Genomic DNA, 26,112 nt, shown 5'->3' on the forward strand with positions numbered 1-26,112 from the left:
TCCTCATCCCCCCTCTCCATATTCCCGCTGATCTCTCGTGGGGAGATGAAGGGGTCGAAGAAAGATAGCATCACAGAGTACTTCCACTTTTTTTGTGACCCTGCTGCTGAACCACTTAAATAAATAAATATGTGTCCCTCTTCCACTTCTTTCTGCACACTTCCTTCAAATAAACGCATCAATTCAAAATTGAGTAAGGAGTTTACAATTTACCAGATTGTCCGATCTCCTCACTCACTTTCTTCCAAGCAAGATCCTTTTTTATTTCTGTTTCTATACAAGTATGAAGAAGTATCATACAGCTCCGGGTATCCACATACAGCGATGAGGACTTTGTCCTCCATTGTTGTTTCAGATTTTCCCTCCACTCGATACGTCGTAATCACGTCACTACTAGAGCAAGCTCCTTATTGGTTAACACGGTGCGAAATTTCGCCAAAGTTCAGATTTTTTCAACTCGCGCGAAATGCACCACAGGTTGTCTATTCGCATCTTTGCATTGACTTAACATTGAAATCACTCGCGCCAGACACTCTATTCGCGTCTGGAATAACCTTGCTAGAGCATAACCTTGTGGCAGATCTCTGTGTGTCTTCTGCTTCTCTGGACTAGAGACCCAGAACTTGATCGATCTGCTTTGTCTCTCTAGGATGGAGACTCTGGATGTGCTGCATCTGTTGTTGTCTAGCTGGACGGAGACTGTAAACTTAGAATCTGTCCTCACATGCTGGAGGCTGAGAACATAGCCATATTTGTTGCTGCTTCACAAGCTGTAGACTCAGGACTTGGTATCTGTTATTACTGCTTTCCACATGGGCCACAGGCTCCAAACGGTTGTGTCTGTTACTGCCTTTCCTGATACAGAGCGGCTTGTGTTTTGTCTCTCTCCATAGAGGACTGAGACTAGTGTCCCTTCCCCTTTGGGACTCCGAACAAGGCATATCTTTTGGGAAGGTACCTTTATCCCTTGCCGTTGAGGAGGAGATTTCAATCTGGTGCATCTCCATTTTCATGCAGTGATTATTTTTCCCATCGAAGCAGGGGGGCATGGTGTGGCCCACCCTTCTTTCCTCCTATGGAACTTATTTGCATAGTCAAAGCTCATTTAGAAAAGTGTCACTAAAGTTTTATCAGTGAATATTTTACTTACCAAACTACAACAAGAATACATTTGGCAATGTTATGAATAGGGATCGACCGATATATCGGCCGGCCGATATATCGGGCCGATTTTTGAGAATTTGACATGTATCGGCATCGGCCGATACGTGGCTGCTGCGTTAGCCGATAGATTTTCCCGGCATTATTTACAGACAGGCGTCCACAGGCAGCTCTGTGTTCCTGGAGGTGCTGCAGTACACACTGCCCCTCCCCCACTAGAAGAGTGCTGGAAGCCTGCTCTGGTAAGTTTTGAAAGCATCGCTTAACTGTTTGAAGTAGCTGAAATATTGCCATACACTTTGAAAGTGGAAACACGTTGCTCTATATGTGCGTGCAACTATAGCTAAGAAAGTCTGTGGGTCAAAATGGAAAACGCGAATGCCTCATCTATAAAACAGCTTGCCATTGTATTTAGGGAGCTGCAAATAGCTAAGTAATGGCAGCTGTTACAAACACTTGGTCATAGGATTAAATTAAAAGTTGTTTAATGGCCATCGGCGGTGTTGCAGTGCATCAGTCCAAAAGAATTGAAATAAAGTGCATCCATCCATAATAAAAAGTGCCTCGTATGTCTGCGGAGGCTGAACAAAGGCCTCCAGGACTCCTGAGGCATTTTTGTAAGAAAAATAATTATTTAAAATGTAATAATCACTTTAATCTAGCTTGCACTCACTGTTGTACAAGGAAGCAGCTCTGGGGGAATGACGAATGAGGTCAGCGTAGCGCATGCGCCGCTCAGAATTGCCGAATGCAGAAGTGCAGTGGAGAGATCAAAACAAATCAACGATCATGATTTAGAAGTACACAATGAGGATTTGTAAAGAAGAATGTCAGATGATTTCAATATAAGCCAAGGGGAGACTGGTTTTCCTTTGCTTACTGTAAGTAAAGAAAAATTGTTTCCTTTTGATCCCATTAACAAACGTTGGTTTTCATGAGACTCACCTGTGAATGCGCAACGCAGACATTTTACGCCATCCTCCTGGAGCTGTTTCCGTGTAAAACTGTTGGTGCAAGCTAGATTAAAGTGATTGTTTTGAAGGTGGATATTTCTCATACAAAAACGCATCGATTCGCTTCAGGACACATTTGTTGGGGACTTTTTTTTATTATGGATGGATGCTCTTCATTTCACTTCTTTTGGACTGATAAACTGCAACACCATTGACGGCCATTACATATCACAAATGTTATGTAGTTGATCGGGAATTGAGATCACTTCACACTTGCTTATATAAGACAGAAGATTTGTGTTATTGATAACTTGAGGAATCTGTGATGCATCTCTTACAGATCCATGTGACACTTTTATAATGATGGAGTTTATTAAAGAGGAGAGTGAAGACATGAAGATTGAAGAAACATTCAGCGTCAAACATGAAGATACTGAGGAACAAACAGGTTGGTTTTCATTCTCAAAGCTGAACTCACTCATTTGATGCTGATTAAAATGTCCAGCTCTACAGAAAGGAATGATATTATTGTAGAGTTTTGTTATTTAAAATGTTCTATTTGACATGGAGCAGGTCGCATTGTGTTAGGGTTGCCAACTTCATCTAGGCCAGTGGTTCCCAATCCTAGTCCTGGAGATCCCCCAACACTATACATTTTTGGTGTCGCTCTTATCTGGCACACACATTTGAGGTCTTGGAGTCTTAACTAATGAGCTGATGAGTTGAATCAGGTGTGTTTGAACAGGAAGATATCTAAAATGCTAAATTTTATATAACATATATGGTTATACATTTATGATTAATAAATATGGTCTAACACTATTTAAAATCTATCGATTCATCTGTCTAATAATGTATAAATATAAGAATTGTTTACCAAGCTCTGATAGTGTATGTAATGTTATATTAACAGTCTGTTTTAGTAAAACAATAGGTCAATGTCTCTTTAAAGGTATGGTTACCCAGGTTGGTTTAAATCTGCATAACATTCTTTCTTCAGTTGAACACAAAAAAGATACTTTGAAGAATGTGGGTAACTAAACCGCTTCTGTTCATCAGTAACTTCCATGGTAGAGAAAAAAAAATACTATCATTGAGTCATTGGGGACCAGAAAACCCACATTCTTCAAAGTATCTTTTTTGTGTTCAACTGAATAAATAAATTATTACAAGTATGGAACAACTTGTAGGAGTGTAAAAAATGACACAATTTTTTGGGTGAACTGTACCTTTAAGTCAAACTATTCACAGTGTGCAACTCAAATGCTTTTCTGCAAACTGCGTGAAAGGGCTATAACCCTCTATGGTACGCATTATGTTCTAACCATGAAATATTTTTTTAAATAAGTTTTTATTATATGAAATAGCTTCAATTATACATATGGCAACAGTGTACCACAATGGAAAATGCCCAAAAATTTAGTTTTTCTATTAAATTATGATTATCTTTTCTATTTAAATTGACATTTCTTTTAGATATTGATAGATTTTTATACAAACCATGCAAACCAAAAGTAAGTAGGTTCCTATCATTTAACCTTCAAAATGGTACTTAAAAGTACTATAATAATGCTTGCATACGGACAAAAAATTTGCTTTTGTACAATATATGCATATCAAATTCATCAACTGTTTATTGTTTTACATCCACATAGTTTCCAACAACAAAAACAAGTCTTTTTGAAAGTATTTTATACAAGTTAAGTAAATGTATGGTAGCTTGAAACATGCACTAATACCATGTAGAACATGAAAACATAAAATACAAGTATTACGATAGGCGGCTCCCTGAAATAAAGTAAACTGTGAAAGTTGTGACATTTGGCAAGTATGGTAACCCACACTCAGAACTGGTGCTCTGCATTTAACCCATCCAAGTGCACACACAGCAGTGAGAAGTGAACACACCATGAACACACACCCAGAGCAGTGGGCAGCTATAGATCCAGCGCCCGGGGCGCAACTGGGGGTTCAGTGCCTTGCTCAAGGGCACTTCAGCCATGGGTATTGAGGGAGGAAGAGAGCACTGTTTATTCACCAAACAGCCCCCCCCCCCCCCCACCCCTCAGTGTGGGTTTTCCCCAGTCCATCCATGTGCACCTGTCTCAATCAACTCATGTCTCATTTCATGACATCCCATGAAACTGCAAAAAGCAATTCCTTTCAGCTGTGATGCAAAGGTGCAAGTCACATTTGCTGCACTTCATGCGGACGATCCCCCTGCAGCCAGGGTATTTGCACTTCCCTTTCTTCTCCATTACAGGCCAACTCTGCACTCTTCCTATTGCCCTTTCCATAAAATATAGCTGTATTCATTTTCTGAAAAGAAGACATAATTTTGTTATTTATACATAAATACAACTATACTACAATAAACACTTAAAAAAATCATTAAATAACTGTGATAATTTTATTCATGCTACTATCTATAAAATATCCAAATGGGGAAATAGATTACTGCAATTCCTCTGTGGTACAGTGTTGCCATATGGCAACACACCTATTTTTCCATAGTGGTACAGAGTTGTCATATGGCAACCTTGATATTTTCTTAATTTACAGTAAAACTATGTTAGACAAAATTAATTTGTGAATGAAAATATCTAATTTACTTACCAAAGATGTTGCAAAAAAATCCCCCTTGAGAAAAGATGTTAAGAAATTAGGTTAATAGAGCAATTTCTGGAGCACTTCGTCAGGTGTCTTCTGTGTCAGGGTGACAGTGGAAAAAGGAGTTTTGGGAGAACATTCAGTTGTCATGTGACTTAAAAACAGCACATCATTGGCTACCTTAAGGCCTACCCTTTTAATTCCCATAATGTGATATATAGTAGTTTTTTCAGAATAACAAATAAATGGGTATAAATTAATTGGTACGGAGTTGCCATATGGCAACATAGAAGGTTAATGGTTCCATCGTTAAACGTATGCCAAAATGCATTCACGCTCACAAATCCTGTCCCGTATTGATTTGATACAGGATGCATCATTTTACCAAGACTATTCCATATTTTAAGGGACAAGTGGTAACCCTACATTGTGTGGACAGACATATTGAGACCGAGAATATAGAATGCCCAAGACATGTCACTCGTATAGTTTTCAATGGGTAAAAATGTAGCGCTCATTATGCCCACTCAATTGCAGGATTCGCCTACTGAAAGAAGGAGCCAATCGCTAATCGGCTAAAGTCAGTGCATCACTGCAGCTGCTGTTAGAACCTCCCGGTTACTATAAAAACAGTCAGCGTTCCAAGATGTGCACTTAGAAATGCACGTTTGGTGATTTCAAATTTGAAATTTAATGGCAAGCTTAGTGAACACTTTTGGAGAATTCCCCATCCAAAGAGATGGGAGTTTCAATTTCAAAAATGGCCACAGAGTGACATAACTTATCTTACAAGGACTTTGGTTGAGATCACATGAACCATTACCATTAAACATGCAACAAAGATTACACAGTACACTTTGCTCTTTTTTTTTTTCTTAGCATCGTCATTTTGAATAATGACAAGATATTTTAAGATCACATTTAGGGCTGTGCAATTAATTGTAAAACTGTTTTTATTTTGGTCTTCAACAATTATGAAATTACAATAATTGAGATAAAATAAGCAACACTTCTAGTGGAGTGAGCTCAAACCTGAACGCGCAGTGCAGCCTGATAAGCCAGGGTTATGGCATCCACAGTCCAGTGTGCCATCCTCTGCTGATGGCACTCCCCTTCTAACAGACAAAGAGCTGGTCTGAGGTCCTGAAGCTTTGTGTCTGGTCTACGTAGCATCTCAATGCTCGGACAGCACAGAGCAAAGCCAGGGCTGGGTCTGCCTCCTACAGGGGCAGCACTTGCAGGTGCACCACTTGATCTTTGAAGGGTGTAGTGGGAACTTTGGGCACGTAGCCGGGCCGAGGCCTCAAGATTACCTGGGAGTCAGCTGGCCCAAACTCTAGACATGAATTGACGAAGGAATCCCATTCACAGTGTCATGGTATGCAGTAGGGCTGGGTAAAAAAAAATAGATTTTTCGATTAATCGTTTTTTAAAATGTGGTCGATTCAAAATCAATTCTCAAAGGCCATGAATCTATTTTTTTTCATATTTATTTCCGCAGACATTGAACGTAAGATTAGCGTTAATCTAATTACAAATCTTCTCCACTAGATGTCATCCTCTTATGTGCCTTGTGCGATGTTACCAACGAACCTATCATTCATTCATTCAGTTTAAAGCAGTGGTTCTTAAGCCGCGGACATCACGAATTCAAATGCGGCCCACCATATGCTGAACACACACACAAAAAACTTTTGCAACTCACTTGAAGTTCAAGCAAATAGAAACACTTTCTGCGTCCGTGAGTCCGCTATGGACCGCTAGGTAGGCGTGACGTAAAAATCGCCAACGGAGAGGGTGTGCCGAGGCTCTGAGCAGACGACCGCGCAGACAGGTGCGCGTGGTCAGTAGGCTTCAAAAGCACAATTGCACATGTTCAGGCAGTGTGAAGAAGCCCATTGCTACTCGAACCTGTGCAATCCGTCAATAAAGAATATAAAGACAGAGATGTGCAATGATTCTAGGCAATTGTTTGTTCACATGTTTGTTGCAGAGCGGACCATCAGCGTGCGCTTTCGGAAGTATGGAAGAAGTCCGCGTCCGCGCTGACCGTGTCTGCGTCTGGATTGCTCATGCGGAAAGTACAACACAGGCTTTATAATCGCAACTTCATTGTGCTGTTACTACATCGAGCCAAATTTCACAAAATTTTTCAGCTCCCGACAATCTGGTGTAGTGGAATTATTTATTTATTTCAATGAATCTAATCAATTAGATATCATAATATTTAGGCTATAATATTCTAAATCAGGTTGGTTTGAATTGGTGACTTAATGCTTAAATTATATGCGTGCGGCCCGCGAGACTTGCACTTGGACCATAATACGGCCCGGTGGAAAAAAAGGTTGATAACCACTGGCTTAAAGGGTTTTAGGTGCTTTGTCGACGTTGATGCCACCTTCAGATAAAAAGTCAGAGGTATGGAAGCATTTTAGATTTCGTAAGCAAGACAACGACGATAGTGTTGTGGACAAGAACAAAGCATTTTTCATCTTGCATCAGAGATGAGTTCTGTTTTAATGTACCCAAGTGTACCTAAAATAAAAGAGTTTAATATACAGGTTTGTGGCTCTTAATTTATTTTTATTAATTACCCAATTATAAACTTATGTTCACTGTTCTTTTTTATTCATAAAGTATTTGTAATAAATCTGTATTCATTGTCTTGAATCGAGTATAGAAAATAGAGCTTAAGATCTTTGCCCGAACCCGACGGGAGCCGATCGGACTTCATTTCTATTTGGGCTTCATTTATATAATTTTACACGGGCTCTGGCTTGTGTGGTAAATGAGCGGTCATGTAATGTGTTTCGATTAGCGTGAGAAAGATGCGAAAATGTATGCTGAGTAGTTGAAACAGAGGCTTGCCTCTGACGATTACGTTTTGGTAGCACCAGCAACTAAAGCAAAGTCTGAGGTTTGGAAAAGTTTTGACCTGTTTATAATGAGAATCCTCGAATAATGAGCCAGAGGGTTATATTTCTGGACGCACCATCAGTGAGCGCAGGAACGCGCTGAAGCCATCTACAGTGGATTCAATCATTTTCCTCCACAAAAACACGTAGGCCTTACCTAATCTTGGTGAGTAAATGTTTTTCAAATAATAACTAAATATTAATTGAGTCTTAAATGCATGATGTAAACAGAGTAGGCTATGTAAGCTAATGTTGGCATTATTCTTTTATTATGTCAGCTGCTATGGCGAAGCAAATCCGGCAGAGCCTTTATCTTAATTAATTTTGTTATTGCCAAATACCCATCTTAATTTAGAATTTATCTTAATAAATTTTTTTTAAGAAAGACTTGTTTTTATTGGTGCGTTGGCCTATTTATATGCTAAATGAGCCTATGCTATCTATAGAGTGCTGAGATATTACGATGTTACAGAGGACTTATTTTATTTTTGTTCAAACTTCCAAGTGGCCTATTACGTTAGTCAGGTATAAATTATGTTAAAACATGTATAAATGACTCATTCCTGACAAAAGGCAAAAGAGCTGCATGCGTGCGTATTTGAATAATGTCGGGTTGTAAATGGGTTCGGGCTTTTAAAAAAAGCTGTCAATCAAAATGTACTTGTCGGGCTCGGGTCCTGTCAGGCTTAACTTTTAAGGCCCGATTACAGCTCCAATAGAAAATCGAATCGAAAATCGAATCGAGAATCGAAATCGAATCGATTTGAGAGCTTGTGAATCGAAATCGAATCGATCTGGAACATCTGAATCGATACCCAGCCCTAGTACGCATCAATAGCAGCAACCTGGACTTTGAGGGTGGAGGGAGATGGCCTTCGCTCCAGCCCTTGCTGGCGAGAAGAACGCCACTCAACAAGCAGGTTATACTTCAAGGCATAAACATGTCTCGTAGACTGTGCTCTTACATGAAGAAGCCTTACACCTGCAACCTATGTGGAAAGAGCTTCATTCAAATCTCAAACCTTAAAAGCCACATATGAATTCACAGTGAAGAGTAACATTTCACATTTCTCAGTGAGGAAAAAGTTTTACACATAAACAACACCTCGCTAGCCACATGAGGATTCATTCTGGAGAGAAACCTTTCACCTGCTAAAAATGTGGAAAGAATTTCATTTAAAAAGTAAACCTTAGACATGAATATTCACACTGGAAGAAGCCGTTTACATGTGATCATAGTTCTGAATGTAAAGTAGCACTAACTTTTTCAGTCACACCGGTGTGATTATTGTTCAGTGTTTCTAGCAGTTCTAAACTGCTAAACTCAGATATGCTTTTGTGTTTGGCTGATTTTGAGTCAGAGATGGACGTTGTGCTTAGTGGTTGTCATATCCCTTATGAAAATTAACCATGCTTTTACTATAGTAACCACAATTTTGCTAAAGCAGCTTGTATTACATTTAACAAAAGTTGTGTAATGAATTTCTACCAAGTAAAAAAGTTAACACTTTATTTTAAGGGTCCAGAATAATGCATTCATTAGTTTCTACAATATTTAGTAGTAGCTTATAAGTGGTGACTGTAAGTTTGTGCACCTATGACAGGATTTTTCAGAAAAATTAGTACAAGACGTAATCAGCCAGACGATGAACACTATAAACAGCAATTATTATATGATGCAGTCACACTTGTAGCAATATTTGTCAGTTCTGTTTGTTGATTCAAGGTTAGCATCATCTGAGGTCCTCTGGGGGGTCAGCATCATCTCTTCTCAGGTGTTCCGGATCCAGACTGGAGCTTGTGTAAATCCTAGTTACAAATCCCGTGCCAAAACATAGAAATGAATAGAGACATCATTAGCAAAGCTGCTAATCCAACAAAGTAAAATTAATTAGTTTAACCCAAGCTAAAGAATAAAATGCGCATTTGATCAGATGCAACTACACTCACAATTTAAGAGATACATTATTCAAATGCTTGGCGAAAGAGATGCGTTTTTAATCTAGATTTAAACAGAAAGAGTTTGTCTGACCCCGAACATTATCAGGAAGGCTATTCCAGAGTTTGGGAGCCAAATGTGAAAAAGCTCTACCTCCTTTAGTGGACTTTGCTATCCTAGGAACTACCAAAAGTCCAGCGTTTTGTGACCTTAGGGAGCGTGATGGGTTGTAACATGGTAAGTAATGATAATTTGTAACTGATACGGAACTTAATAGGTAGCCAGTGCAGAGACTGTAAAATTGGGGTAATGTGATCATATTTTCTTGACCTTGTAAGGACTCTAGCTGCTGCATTTTGGACGACCTGTAGCTTGTTTATTGAAGAAGCAGGACAACCACCAATAAAAGAAAACATGCTTTTCTGCATCAGAAACAGGTAATGTTTCTTAGCTTGGCAATGTTTTTAAGATGGAAGAATGTAGTTTTTGTAACATGGGAAATATGATTATCAAAAGACAAGTTGCTGTCTGATATAACACCCAGATTTTTGACTAGAGAAAGTAACAGTACATCCGTCAGTACACACAAATGAGCTTGATCATCCCTCTCTTCACTTCTAGTTTTAACCGAGCGCCAACCTCCTGCTCTCTCTCGTGAAGTCAACAAAGAAGTGACTAAAACTGTAATTCACCGAGCAGCAACTTGAAGCTGGCTGCAAAAGGAAGTCAGTCCCATAGACTCCCCATGTTAAAATGCCCAACTTTATAGCAGGAAAAAAAACATGTTTACAGCCTGGTGCAAAAAATGATTTTGTTGTATATAGCTAATTTTGCTCTTCATGACAACTGTGAGGGTGGTGAACTTTTTTTATAACTCATCCATTTAAATTATATTATGCCTTAAAGTTCTGAATAATTAAGGGCGTGGCCACATGAGTGACAGGTGGATTGTCACCGCTGTCGCGTTAGGTGGGCGTGGCTTCAGCAACCAGCTCCCGCCTTTTTGGCCATTTTCGATTGTCCGGGAAATTCTTCCGAGCTCGTGAATCAGTAGATCTTGTACATGAAATTGGGCACTGGTAAATTTCCTGACTTATTGCATGTTGGGACAGTGATCACTCGAATTCCAGTGACATGATTACGGACAACATAGTAGAACATCATCACTGAATTTAATAAACACCAGACAGAACAGAATCTCTTTTTTTATATTTATTTTTTCATTCTCATTAACCCTTTAACTGTCACATTTTTGAACATAGACTTTATAGTGCACGATTCAAACTAAAATTTTTATAATTCATGAATGAAAACATTTTGTAACATGATATTGATTTACCATTTACATGGTAATGCAATGTCTGATTTTAAAATGGGTTTTAAAGGATGAACTTTGAGATTTTAAGTTTTCAGTAGATATATAATTTCTGATGATTTCTAAAATGTGATAGAGAAAAAGGCAACAAAGAAGTCTTTTTTTTTTTTTAAACAAAGGTCAAAACTCCTGTTATAATGTAGATTTTTGAGGGTGCACTCTTGTCATAAATTAATCTATTACTTTTCCTACATTATTTTTTTACAAAAACATTGGTAAAATATATTTGGGATTTTCCAGCGATATATAGTTTGTCAAGATTAAATTAGATTTAAAGGTACAATTTGTAATATATTTGCAGTAAAATATCCAAAAACCACTAGGCTTGTGTTATATATTTTGTCCAGCTGATTACTAACAATATCTCTAATGTTTTCAACTACTGGTAAATTATGAGAAAATCCCCATTCTAAACAGTGACACGGGGCAGTGCAGTCGCCTGCCAATGACATTAGTTACCCTTTGTTATTGCCTTTACTGACGTAAAAACCACATGACAACAGTGTCATGGACAAATCCGGAAGTAGTTTCTAGCGTCCAGCAAACCACTGGCTTGCTTCAAGCAGTTCCTTATTTATTTCTTCTTGCACGTTTTATGGTGGATTGTGTTACTTATTTATGGAACATAATAACTGTTTACCGCCTGCCGCTGGTTCTGTCGACAAGGACATCTCCCGTAAACGTAAGCGTACGGGCCAACCAAACGACCCAAGTAGAGTTTGGGACAAGAGGAGAGAAAGAGCGAGGATTCAAATCGGTGTTGCATTTTCTAGATGGAGAGAGCTTCACGACAAACTTCAACTAGAAAGAGATGCCGATCTCGCTTGTGTTTTACTCGACAGGTGAGTTGTTTTGATTCATATCTTTACAGAAAATGTATGCCATTATAACGATCAACAAGATTAGTATTATGGGGAATACACGGCAAATGCAGGGCATCGCATCTCTAGACCCGCGTGAGGACGCGTCTGATCCATAGTCTGATCGCGTCTTTGCATTGACTTTGTATGTAATCTACTCGTGCAAATCGTTGAACTCGTGTTTGAAAATTCTGACATTAAACACAACATTTATAAATCTTTACCTCATCTATTAATCCATGATTTATCTTTCCGTCTGATTGATGGCCATCAGCGGTTGGGTAAAAGACAACAAATCCCATCATTCCACGCTCCTCCTTAGCGTCATCAAACCACGCGATAGTTATTGTTTTGGTAATGCGCCCTCTCGTGGCAGGTCCTACAACCTGTACCTTTAATTGTAATATAGTGAAGTAAATGTAGGCATCCCGTTTACGGGAGGGGGTGACAGTTAAAGGGTTAAACACATTGTGGGTGGTGTTAGCGCAGTGGATAAGACACATGCCTTTGGTGTGAGAGACCCGGGTTCGAATCCACTGTGAGACACCAGTGTGTCTCTGAGCAAGACACTTAACCCCTAGTTGCTCCAGAGGCGTGCGACCTCTGACATAAATAGCAATTGTAAGTCGCTTTGGATAAAAGCGTCAGCTAAATTAATAAACGTAAATGTAAACATTGTTCTGTTACAAGTTCTTATGAGATTTCAGCCAAATATTAATTTTAAATGCTAATTAGATGTTCAATTACTGTCTAGCAATGTGTGTTTATGTTGAAATATTTTTATAAAAAAAAGGTTTGCACTCTTAGGGATGCAGTGGATGCATTCTGACCTCAGAAGACTACAGAAGGTAGTCCGGACTGCTGAGAGAATCATCGGTTCAACCCTTTCTTCTATTCAAGAAATGTACTTATCCATGAGCAAAAGGGCTGTTAAAATCACTCTGGACTCCTCACATCCAGCACACTCCCTCTTTGAACTGTTGCCATCTGGTCGACGCTACAGAGCACTGAGCACCAGAACGAGTCTCATTGCACAGCATCTGAAATGCCAGTTTTGTCATTCTAATATGCTTGAGCAAAGTCGTCAAAAAGGGCTTTGTTATAATTTTCTCCCTAGAACTGCGTTCCCAAACAGCGGACTTTGAAAATAAGAAAACATGACAGCGTTTCATCTGTGTGCTCTGAAGCTCTTTTTTTTAAAAGGTCCCGTTCTTTGTGATCCCATGTTTCAAACTTCAGTTAGTGTGTAATGTTGTTGTTAGAGTATAAATAATGTGTAAAATTCTAAAGCTCAAAGTTCAATGCCAAGCGAGATATTTTAACAGAATTCGCTTACATCGAACGACCAGTTTGGACTACATCCCTCTACTTCCTTCATTAATGACCTCACTAGAACAATTTTTTGACTAACCTCCGCCCACAGGAATACACAAAAAAGGGGGCGTGGTCTTGTTGCGCTCGCACGGAGAAGGAGGAAAAGTTGCGTTTGAAGAGTGTGTTTGTCGCCATGTCGTCGAAACGCTGTTATTTTCATCTCTGAGTCCAATCAACTTTGTTTGGCCTTCCCAGGAACGCTGTACTTAGAGATCAATGGTTACAATTTATGTTTAACTCGGCTCCCGAAAATTATTTTGCTGAGAACAGCTTCTTCAATCTCAATCGGTTTAATGCCCGATTCGCACAAAGATTATTCTTGAAAGATGGAGCAGTTCCCTCTTTGTCTGGAGAAGGCGTTGTTTATGGACCACAACCGGTAAGTGTATTTTATTATGTAAGTTGGTGCGTCTAACAGTTTCTGTAACTTATTACACAAAGGGCAACGCTGTTTAACTTTGTTAACTAGATGGTAGGGCTCTGCAAAAAAATTGAATGCGATTTTCATGCGTATCTCGTCAGTAAAAGCGTTCTGTGATTATAAGTACATCTCCAGCACGTGCGTTCAGATCAGGATTGCCAGGTTTTCAAAAGAAAATCCTGCCCACTTGCTTCTCAAAACTACTCCAAAACTAGCCCAAACGCTCCAGGAGGGCAACGTGTGCTAAGCTGGTGTCGATTCATAACACAGGAACCGCTGGGACAATCAGGATTCATTACGTATTTCTGAAGGAGGGACTTTATAGAACAAGGAAGTCAACAGCCCATTTTTATGACTCGTGTGAAAAATAATGTTTTTTTTTACACGTGAAACAGGAACACATGTTATATTGCACACTGTAAACACAATCAAAGCTTTAAAAAAAACACTAAAAATGTGAACTTTAAGTTATATTTTTAAATATAGTGCCTTCTCCTACTGCAGCAAATTTAGTTAATCAATAAGTGACAATTTTGTTCTTTTTAACTCCCTGGATGGAAACAGCACTTTATTTCAAATTCAATATTTCCAAATATGTGCACAAGTTTATTTCGTGACTTTGAATGGAAACATAGCCATTGGCTGTATGTAAATGAATGGCAACTTGGTGATAGGAGTAGGGATTGTGTTTTTATAACTTTTTTTTTTTTTTTTAAATATAGACCGCATTATTGAGGGTAGGGAATAAAAATGTAAAGTTGAATGATGTCCTGAAGTACTCCAAAAGTTTGAATTGCTCAGTTCGATTACTTTTCGAAATTTTCCAACTTAAAGGAGTATTGCGTAGGTTCTGAAATTTCTAACCGTTACTGACACCAGTGGCCGTTAGAGGAACTGCAGCCAGTCTCATGCTCGTTCTCAGTGCGCACGCTCTTTTTTTTTTTTTTTTTTTTTTTTTAACTTACGAGGAGTGTCCGTGGGTATCTGAATTGTGCTGGAGGCTGGTCGCTTCTTTCCATCCGCAGAGTCCATTTGAAAACACTATTGCCGCTGCTTACTATAATGACTGGCGTGCCGTACGGTTGTAAGCCCAAGTAGACGAGAATGCGCATGACGTCACATTTTGTGAATTTTCGCGCCAATTCGGGCCCGACTCCTCCACACACAATTGAGCCTACAGGCTGATAGAGGCAACCGTGGTGGACAGTCGAGGTGTCATTCTTTTTTTTACATCATGGTTGGCTCATACATGTACAAATGAAAACTCTATCTTAAAGATTTTTTTTAAGTAAAAACCTCCACATAGCTCCTTTAAGACATAACTGACTGCATTTAAGTGAAAATTCACCAAGAAGGGCTTTTAGACTGTATTTCCCCATTTAAGTGCACCCTAAGCAGTAGTGTATACTTTTCTGTTGCATCTCAGATCATACATGCAAGGAAAGTCACCACACTTTAAATGACAAAACAGAATGCAGCATTTTTTCAATAATTATTGGAAGTCGAAATAAAATGAAAATAAGATTTTATTAATTGCCCAGCTGCAATGGGGGGTTTGTTTGAGGGCTGTTCACTACTTGCATACTTTGTGTATAGTGAGGACCAACATTACTTCCATTTCAGATTGAACTTGGCAAAAACATGGCATTTGAATTTTAGGTGAATTTAGGTCTTATCAGTGGCACCGAAGATGCAGTTTTAATGTTTTTCTTAGCTTAATAGAACCCACTATATGCGCCGCTTCTACGTTCTTAATTCAAAATATTGTGAAAAAATAGAAAACATCAATGCAGAGAAGATCTTGTTTACTTCAAAACTGAAACTAAGCTGTTCACACAGAATGCATATTTATCACATTTTGTAGAGTGACATCTATCACCGTCACCCTCGTGTCTCACTGTGCGTTCACACCACCAGCGTCGAGAGCATCAAAGTGGCCGGAAGTCATTCATTTTCAATGAGAGCTGGCGTCGAGGAGCGGCGCGGTGCGACTTGGCTGTTGAGAGCATCGAAGAGAGTTGAAATCAGGACAACTTTATGGTAATGAGCTATGACGCGGTTGGGCGGCAACCAATTGGAACGTAGAAGTCCACCGCTTGAGAGGATTCCAGAGAACGCAGTCCTGTAAACTTTGGTTCCGACCACATTATTTCCCAAGCAAAATGGAGGAGAGCTTGGCATTGAGCATTCATACAATACTTTAAATTGTTATCTGATGTCCCCAGAGTGTGTGTGACGTTTTATCTCAAAAATACCCCACAGATAATTTTTTATAGCTTGTGCTGTTCTTTCAATCTTTAAATGAAAATGAGCTGATGCTCCCGCCACCCTGTTCAGAAGAGTGCGGAGCATTAAGAGCTCATGCTCATAGGCATACCACCAGTGTTAGTTTAACTGGTGGAGACCAAGTTACTGACCTCACAGCTTCAAAATATATTTTTTATTGCATCTTTTTAAATCAAGATTTGTAACAATTTACAACCCAAATTAAAAACAAATAACAGATTGTGTAAAGGACATGATAACTCTGAAGCCTCTAAATCAAGCCCAATAGATTTAGGATCCTCTGAACGCTTTCAAAATAAATTTAAAGGGTTAATCGAAAAATCAAAATTAAGTTTTTAATAACTCACTCTCATGTCGTTCCAAACCCGTGAGACCTCCGTTTATCTTAGGAACACAGTTTAAGATATTTTAGATTTAGTCCGAGAGCTCTCAGTCCCTCCATTGAAGCTGTGTGTACGGTCTACTGTCCATGTCCAGAAAGGTAAGAAAAACATCATCAAAGTAGTCCATGTGACATCAGAGGGTCAGTTAGAATATTTTGAAGCATCAAAAACACATTTTGGTCCAAAAATAGCAAAAACTACGACTTTATTCAGCATTGTCTTCTCTTCCGTGTCTGTTGTAAGACAGTCCAAAACAAAGCACTTTGTCATATCCGGTTCGCGAACGAATCATTCGATGTAACCAGATCTTTTTGAACCACTGAAACTGAATTGATGTGAAGAGAGAGCTGAAGATGAACACCGAGTCAAGCCAGATAATGAACAAAGATGTCTCATTGGTTTGGAACGACATGAGGGCGAGTTATTAATAACATAATTTAGATTTTTCGATGAACTAACCCTTTAAGCTGACAGGCTAATTGGTATTTTCGGATGTTTGGCAGAAAACCAAGCCTTTGAAAATTTTAGTCTTGTTCCATAAGTTTTTGCTGATTTTATCAAGCAAAGGGAAAAATTTTGGGAAATTTTAGGGGTAATATTAATTCCTAAATATGTCAAATCAGAGTTGACACTTTGAATGGAAGTTCAGTCTTATTAATTACACTAGAACCTGGTTGTCTGCAAAGCAATAGATTTGGGAAAAAAATGTATACCCCGATAACTTCACAATATCTACTAGAGCAGGCACCGACATTTCAAGGTGTGACAGAAAAAGCAGGATATCATCCGCATATAGGGAGCTCTATACCAAAACACCAGACACGGCCGCCCCCTCCCTAATTGCCTGAGACACTGGTTCTATTGCTATCGCAAAAAGTAACTGTGAGAGGAGACAGCCCTACCTTAGTGCTGCGGAAAGGGGAAATTGTCGGACCTATTTTAACATAAATCTCTAGGCACATCCGGTTTTGAGCGCACGCTGGCGTATCTGACTGCCGCTGCTCCCGGATTAATTAGAATTTTAATTAAAAAATTTTTTTTTTAAATTGTAACTAGTATTGTTGCTTAGCTTAGGATTTATTATATGGTTATTGTTTGGCACTATCCTCTGGATGTTTCATCTGCTCGATGTTCCTGCTTACATTGGATGAACTAGTGCGTTCGCAGTGACCGCTTGTGGCTGTGGTGAGACTTTGTGCGATCTGCTTTCATCTACTAACGCCGCTGCTCGCAGGAGACGAAACTCCAAGTCTGCTTGCTTCTCTCCAGTCATGTCACTGGCCTGCGTGGCTTGACGCTAGGATACGGTCGACTGCCTTTTGGTCGGATGTGGGAAGAGCTGAATAACCTGCTACATCTTCGGGCGAAGCTCATTACCTGCTATTGAGACCGGGTGATTTGTATGTACGTGGACTTGGGACTGTTTATGATGGCCTCATGCGTATATAAAGATCTTTAAGGCCTAGGCTTGGACGTGTGGATTTTAAGAGGATGAAGCCTTCTCCGCTCTTTGTATCGGTAGGTCACATTTCTCCACCTTGTTTCTGTTTCTTGTTTTGGGCACTGGACGCTACATTTTACGTAGTTATGACTCTGTGTTATTCATTGCTGGATTTGCACATACTGAACTGTTCGCTCCCTCTTTCCGTGGATATATATAATCATTGTGCCTCCTTGGAAATACCGTGTCGTCCTCTGTATGTTCACCGTGGATCTAGACGCAGTCTCGTCTGCCTCTCCAGATGCCGGTTATATCCTGGTAATTTCATAACGCCGGTCTTTGTTGAAATCCAGACCGCGATCTGTTAACCCTTTGAATTTCTGTCTGGTTAAGTTTTTTTCTCCAAGTGTTGTAACGGCTGAACCACAGTTAGTGAGGATGGCACTGATTAATATTAGATCTCTATCAAATAAATCATTGATTGACTTTTTAAATACAATTTCTCTTGATTTGTTGTTCATAACTGAAACATGGTTGAAGCAGGATGAATTATTACCACTCTGCGAACTCTCTCCACCGGACTGTGCATTTTTTAGCACTCCTAGGCTTTTTGGCAAGGGCGGAGGTGGTGCAACTGTTTTTAAAAACAATTTAAAAAACAATTGATTACTGATGTGTATTCCAGCTTTGAGGTGCAGTTAATGAGAATTGATATAGGGGGCCCTGTTTTATGTGCACTTGTTTACTTGTCGATGGCCAGCTTATTTTCCAAACAATTCCAGACAAATGCTGTGGACGCTGTCCTCTTTGGCAAGTTAAACAATGATGAGATGGTAGAGGTTTTTACTAAGTCTTGTTCTATCTGCCTAGATTCAGTTGCTCCCCTTGTGCCTAGGAAAGCAAAGGGCAGGGGATCTACTCAGCCTTGGTTAAACGATACCACCCGCTCTCTTAGACAAGAGTGTCGGAAGGCTGAGCGAAAATGGAAGAAAGATAAACTCCAAGTCTCATATGAGTGTTAAAGGGCCTGTTTAACTAGATACCAGAAGACCGTCAAAGAGGCAAAATCTGTATTTCTTTCTAATCTTATCAATGAAAACGCAAACCGACCATAGATGTTGTTTAAGACAATAAATTCAATACTAAATCCTCTTCCATCTACCTCCCTGGAACCATCTTTGGAAAGTTGTGAGAGTGTTGAATTTTTTTGTAAACAAAATATTGGATATTAAGGCTACAATTAAACCATCATCTTATGAGACTCTTTTGAATGATTTCACAACTGATTTGCTAACTTGTTTTCACCCTGTGTCCTCAGTTGAGCCTGCTAATATTGTTGCTTATACTAAGTCCTCAAGCTATGAGTTGGATGTGATCCCTCCTCGCCTTTTTAAGGAAGTGTTTGCAACCTTAAGTCTGGCTGTATTATCTATCATCAATAGCTCCTAAGCAAATGGAGTGGTCCCATCTAGTTTTAAACATGCAGTGGTCCACCCCCTGCTTAAGAAACCAAATCTTGACCCCTCTATTCTCAACAACTACCAACCCATTTCAAAGCTACCTTTTATCTCAAAACTTTTAGAGAGAGTTGTCTTTTCCCAACTAAATGAATTTGTTAACTTGTCTAATACATCGGTTTTAGATCGCTACACAGTACGGAAACCGCACTGTTGAAAGTCAGTAATGATCTGCTGCAACTTCTAGATTCTGGCTCATGTGCGATACTAGTCCTATTGGACTTAAGTACTGAGTGAGCATTGGAAGTGTCTCTTCTCGGCCAGTTCCCTTGTCTTGCTGTGTTCCCCAGGGGTCCATTTTAGGCCCTTTAATTTTCTCACTGTATATGCTGCCCCTGGGTTCCATCTTTAAGAAATTTTAGATTAGATTAGATTCAACTTTGTCATTGCACATGTGGGCACAAGGCAACGAAATACAGTAGACTGGGAAAGAGAGGAGAAAAAAACCAACACCCAGACTGCGCTCCTATGGGAGCACAGTGTGAGAACCGGAAAAACATATTTAATATTATAAAAAAAATTTAATATTATAAAAATAAAAGGCAGTTTTATTTTTGCGGGTTGCCGGCAAGTAAGTATACGCTCTTCCGGATTTAGCACTGCTGCTGATTAAAGAGCGTCAGTGGATGAATGTCACAGTTTTGCATTGTCATGGCATAGCGTAGATTTATACATTCAGGTTGAAAATAAAACGTATATAGAAAATATAACGTGTATATATAAAACATATTTATATAACGCATTTTTTATTTTGGTCGGGCATGCGGACCTGCGGACCACTTATGTGCACCCCTGACTATACGTACATGCATTACTTAATTAAACATGATTTTAAACATTATGCACTTTTTTTTCCAAAGATAGTCATTATTTTATTGCTTTGAAGAAATTTAGCTCTCTGTGGCCTCAGGAGAAAAGCCAAAAGCTTTTTCCCCCTAACTGAAATTATGCCTTTTAAATTCAAATATAATGCGAATATTAAGTACAAACTATTCACTTTTATTTGTCTCTTTTCACTGCAGACCTGATGGCACTTAAAGAGGAGAATCAAGAACTGAATAAAATTAAAGAGAAATATCAAAGTGAAAAACAACATGATTTCAAAACTGAAGAAGAATCGATTAGTTACTCACAAACTGAAATCACTTCCTCGACCAAAAAAGCTCAAAAAACACAAAGTACAAACTTTCATTCCAACATTAGAATTCACACTGGAGAGAAACCTTTTACCTGCCAACAGTGTGGACAAATTTTCAATCAGAAAGGAAGCCTTACAATGCACATGAAATTTCACATTGAAAAGAAACCGTTAATATGCCCTCAGTGTGGAAAGAGTTTTACACGGAAACAACTCTTTAATGTCCACATGAGAAATCACACTGGAGAGAAACCATACACCTGCAAACTGTGTGGAAAGAGTTTCAAACAAAAACATTACCTTAATGCCCACATAAAACGTCACACGGGAGAGAAACCTTGCACCTGCAAACTGTGTGGGAAGAGTTTCTCATTAAAAGGATATTTTAAGACTCACATGAAAACTCACACTGAAAAGAAGTCATTAATATGTCCTCAGTGTGAAAAGACTTTTACTGAGAAAAAATTCCTTAAAGCTCACATGAGAGTTCACACTGGAGAGAGACCTTACACCTGCAAACTGTGTGGGAAGAGTTTCACACGTAAAGGACACCTTAAGATTCACATGAGGATTCACACCGGAGAGAGGCCTTTCATATGTGTTCAGTGTGGAAGGAGTTTTACACAGAAAAGTTTCCTTATTGGTCACATTAGACTTCACACTGGAGAGAAGCCTTTCACCTGCCCTCAGTGTGGAAAGAGTTTCACCCTTAAAAGAAACCTACAGGCTCACATAAGAAGTCACACTGGAGAGAATCCATTCACATGTGATCAGTGCGGCAGGAGTTTCAGATACAAAGACAACCTTAACTATCACATCAGTATTCACTCAAGAGAGAAAAGTTTTAAATGTCATCAGTGTGAAAGGAGTTTCACTGACACAAATCACCTTCAGGATCATGTTAAAATTCACATTGGAGAAAAACCTTTCATGTGCCATCACTGTGGAAAGAGTTGCTCAAAAGGAGGACACCTCAAAGATCACTTGAGAACTCACACTGGAGAGAAACCTTTCACCTGCGAACAGTGTGGAAACAGTTTCAGTGCTAAAAGAACCCTAAAGTCTCACATGATGATTCACACAGGAGAGAGACCTTACAAGTGTCCTCAGTGTGAGAAGAGTTTCAGAAGTCAAGGCAGCATGAAACGACATTTGAAAACACATTCTGGAAATAAATTGCAGTTTTCCGAATTACAAGTGTTTTAGAAAAAGGAGCAATTTCTACAATCATTTGTGCATTCTTTCTGGAAGACTATTTAATTGCGGTCAATGTAAGAAAACCAAATAAACATACATGTGAAAAGTCAGCAAATGTGAGGCTTGTGTCTTTGGTTAAAGAATATTGCAATAAAAAATTCTGTGTGAAATCTAGGCTACATTCACACCACAGCTATAATGTAATTAAAAGATTAACGGGGGGTATAACAAGCAGTGGTGTAATGTATTGAAGTAAAATACTTAAGTAAAGTAGTACCATACTTAAGTATTTTTGGGAGTATCTGTAGTTTACTTGAGTTTTTCTATTTCAGGCAACTTTTACTCCACGACATTTTCTAATTAAAATGTATACTTTTACTCCAATACATTTCCCCTAAGTATATTTGTTACTGACTACAAAATAGTTAGAAAGTAAGAAAACAGACTGCAGGAAAGGAGGTTTGACGAATCAGTGCACTGGCGTTTGGCCTTTAGAGAGAAGTGTATCTTTATGGATTATGATTATAATGAAATTAGTTTTTTAATTATTATTTGGTTAAGTTGTCATTTAAAGCTTTCTATAGATATATTTGTCATGTCTGTGAGGCATGTATTCACTGAGTTTCAGTTCATTATTGTGAAGCACTCCTGTTCAAGACCAGATGGCAGAAAGCGCATCATGATTATTTTATTTATTTTATAAAAGCATAATGTTTTGTTGATATTGTGAAAGCACACAAATAAACAGACCCTTTACAGTTATGAATGATGCATTACTCTTTCCTTTATGAGCAAAAATGACGGCATATCCACTGAAAAAAATGCAAGTGATTGTGCTGGCATCTCCCATATCCTGCAGAATGCGCTTTAGCTAGCACTCTCTGCAAAACTATTGGATACAGCGCACATTCATCTAGGTTTAATGTTTAAACATGCTTGAACTGTTTAATATCTATAGTAGAGTTGAGCCGGATACTCTGCTTAAACGAGTATCCGGTACGGATAAAGCACTTTTGCCCAGTACAAGTATTATACGAGTAACACGAGTCAATATCTGTGCTCGGATTAAATAAAAATTCTCATTGGGTTGCTGACCGTGTCTGCATTCTGTGATAGGCTAGTCACAGTGCCCCTCCCCTACACACATACAGATTTATTGTGTTGCTGTGTCACACTCTGCTCAGTGCTCACTCATACACAGATCACTGAGAAGAGAACAGCGCTCTCTCTCTCTGTCTCTCCCTCAGTCACTCAGGTTCGCGGGTCTTTTCCGTTAACGTTTAGGTGTTCTTCAGCTTCAGGTTTGTTTTTTAACTTGGTTTGTAGTACTTATTAACCAGTAGAGTTTTAGTAAACGTGGGGTTTGTTTAGACGTGGCGCTTGGTAGAATGCGACTCGCGTTGCGTCTCTGCCTGTCGGAGATTTTTTTCTTCTTCTTTTTTTAAACGTCAGCTGGCTCTAACCAGTTTTTTGACTTCACGCACTGAGTGACACTTATTTCTTGCTGTATTTCATAAAAAATAAATAAAGGTAGTTGTGGTGTATAAAACTATATTACAAATTAATTAGCTACACACACACACACGGAATGTTCGCGGTTACGAGTCATCCAAAAATATTTCTAATGATATTCGGGTCGCGGTCGGTCGGGTCGTTTGAAATAAAGATGCCGATTAAACCTTTGTAATTAATATAGTACTAGACATAATTTTGAAATACATAGGTCTACACTTTATTGGCTGAATAACTGGCGCAAAGATGACGCACAAGCTCAGTCTGCATGTAGAGATGGAAGCGGCACGAGAAAAGGTAAAGAAGCTGTTTTTGGTAAAACATGATTTTGACAAAACATGATTTTGATGAATTCATTAATTTTTGTTTTATAGAAAACTCTTTTTAACCCATTGGAGTCGATTAACGCGTATACGCGTTATGAGTAATTTTCTCCTGATAACCCCGAAAAGAACTTAAATTACACTTTCAGTTTTGATCATACAGATAAGAGCAATACATCAATCGAATCTGTAAAGGGTCTACTTTTTTGGATACAGACATAATAACAACAGAACTTTGTGCACTTATAAAATAAAGATAACAAACAAGGTGTGCTGTCTGCAGCCTTTGTCTGCGCTGATCTTCATTTACAAACACGTAATTAAAATTAACTGTAACTCTGTGAATACTCAACAAAGAGACATGAGAGAGATATCTATAGAAAGCTTTTTTTAACTAAACAAATGCTGCCAAAAACAGATATTCTGTGATAAAGTAATCCATATGAAAACAACGTGATGTCCGTTTTTCACGTCTCCCTTCATTATATCTAATGTGACCACGCCCCCGCGCTGAACGTGCTATTCAGATTCAAACTGAAGCGCGCAGCTTGAATACGGCCACACAGAAGAAAAAGCAGCCAGACTGTTCTTCAAGTTTTTTTATTTTACTGTTTGCTTCGTGATGAGAGGAATAAGACATAATTAACCCCGAAAAGATGTGATGTGGTTGAGGATTTGAGAAATGGATTTCCTCAGAAAAAAAGGATGAAGTGCTTTATTCAGCAGAGATCATAAACATGAGTAAGTCTCTTTTTATTTATTTATATACTTGTACTAGTTTTCACATAATTTGTAAACATTTTATTAGTTAGACTTTTTCCAAAATATAATTCCTGACTAAATGTATAATCAAATGAAACATTATGAAGTTTCAATAACAATATACAACACTATACCATTCAAAAGCTTGATGTAAATAATATAAATGTAACAAATAAATGTAACTGTAACAAATGTAATAATGATGTTCTTTCAATTTACCCCCCCTAATAAACCTGAACAAATATTCTCAGCTCTTTTCAACATTAATAATAATTAAAATGATGATAATAATAACAATAAATGTTTTTTTTTGCAGACAATCAGATTGATAAGATAAAGATTTTCTTTTTGTATAAATTGTATCTTAATTTTGATCAATGTTTTATCAATCAATTGCCCGTATTTTATAAATTAGAAGCAAATAAATAGCAGACAGTGTAATGAGGTGCCGGCACGATAACTTGCATGTGACCTGGAGGGCGCCGAAACTCAGCTTGTGCCTCACAGATTTGAGAAATATAGGCTATATATTACAGAAAGCTTGAAATGTCTACTTTTAAACGAAAATATTAAAACCAAAATAAGTAGGCTACTCTCTGATTATGTAATCCATATGAAATGTGCATTTCTCTCTGGCATGGCGAGTCCGCATCGTCAACTTCATCTTTGCAGCGACACAGAAAACACCAGTTTTTTACTAAACAAATTAAATATCTCCTTGCATATTTTGGAACCAGCAGGCCATTCTGGGTTTAGCGAGACCCCACGGAATGAGCGAGCGGAGCGTTAATATATGGAGAAATGCGCTCTCCGCTCACGAGCTCTGATCGGACCAAACCCGAGCCTCACTGTCTGCGGAACAGAAACATCAAAATAGACATAGCCAGATTAGACTATTTTAGAACAAATTATGAGATTATTGACGATTTTTTTTTTTTATAATTCTTGAAAAAATTTGAATATATTAAGGATTTTTGTTTGTTTGTTTTTTTAGTTTTTTTTTTTTTGCCTAGTTCCTACATCTATGGCCCAATGACGATATGGTGAGCATTTACTACATATAAAAAATGAGGGTCAGGAAGAGGGTTGGGTACAATATTTTCTTTTCCTTTTTTTGCGGTCCGAGTTGCGGTTGGGTTAGTTGAAAATGTCGGTCGGGTGCGGGTTATTAATACATTGACCCGCGCATCACTGGCCCCTACCAAGTATTGAGTACATGAACAGTAAATGAACATACTTCCCAGAAGGCCAACAATTCACTAAACATGTTTTTTTGTTTTGGTCTTATGATGTATTTAATTTTGTGATAAAGTGAATTGGTGGATTTTTGTTAAATGTGAGCCAAAATCATCACAATTAAATGAACCAAATACTTAAAATCAATGCTCACAGACTGAAGTAGTTTATTTAATACATGAGTTTCACAATTTGAGTTGAATTACTGAAATAAATGAACTTTTCCATGACATTCTAATTTATTGAGATGCACCTGTATACACAGGGTTAGGCTTTAGTTGGCCTCCTGGAGAAAACAGACCCTTTATGCAAAGATAAATTATTTAGGACATTTTTCATCCAAAATTCTTAACTCTGCAGGGAACTGACAAAAATCATGCAAACATTGACAAATTTTTTATTATTTGTTTACCGTTTTCACATTTCTGGGGCTCTCGGAAGTGAAAGTCATCATAGATCTGTAGAAATTAATGAAAACGGCAGCAAATATATATTTTTGTGTTCTCATTTGCCCCAATAGCAAAAGAAAAACAAAATTAATTAAAGTTTTTCAACGACTTTCTAAAAGAGGGGGAATTAATGAATTAGAGATTGATTAATCACAAGAGTGAAAGATGTCAAATTTGCGTCACTCCCTCTGTTGAAACACAAATAGATTTATGTAATTTAATGGCAAGGTTATAAATTATATATATATATATATATATTG

The 26,112-nt window shown here is 38.4% G+C and overlaps 2 protein-coding genes across 3 annotated transcripts in view; one reads left to right on the forward strand and one right to left on the reverse strand.

Moving 5' to 3' along the window:
• Window positions 1–26,112, reverse strand: part of LOC132106068 (gastrula zinc finger protein XlCGF8.2DB-like) — a 133,439-nt gene that overhangs the window by 38,620 nt on the left and 68,707 nt on the right. The window lies entirely within an intron of this gene.
• Window positions 2,437–26,112, forward strand: part of LOC132106053 (gastrula zinc finger protein XlCGF57.1-like) — a 42,154-nt gene continuing 18,478 nt past the window's right edge. Inside the window, exons 1-2 of one of the 2 annotated variants that reach the window (XM_059511668.1) lie at window positions 2,437–2,562; window positions 20,258–21,685. In XM_059511668.1, the coding sequence (XP_059367651.1) occupies window positions 2,475–2,562; window positions 20,258–21,579 (1,410 nt within the window). In that variant the 5' untranslated portion in view covers window positions 2,437–2,474 and the 3' untranslated portion in view covers window positions 21,580–21,685. Of the gene's footprint in view, window positions 2,563–20,257; window positions 21,686–26,112 lie in introns of those variants that run through there. The other variant, XM_059511669.1, reaches the window with a different exon arrangement.

This window comes from Carassius carassius, chromosome 26 (genome assembly GCF_963082965.1).
Source record: "Carassius carassius chromosome 26, fCarCar2.1, whole genome shotgun sequence".
In the NCBI taxonomy this organism is placed as follows: domain Eukaryota; kingdom Metazoa; phylum Chordata; class Actinopteri; order Cypriniformes; family Cyprinidae; genus Carassius; species Carassius carassius.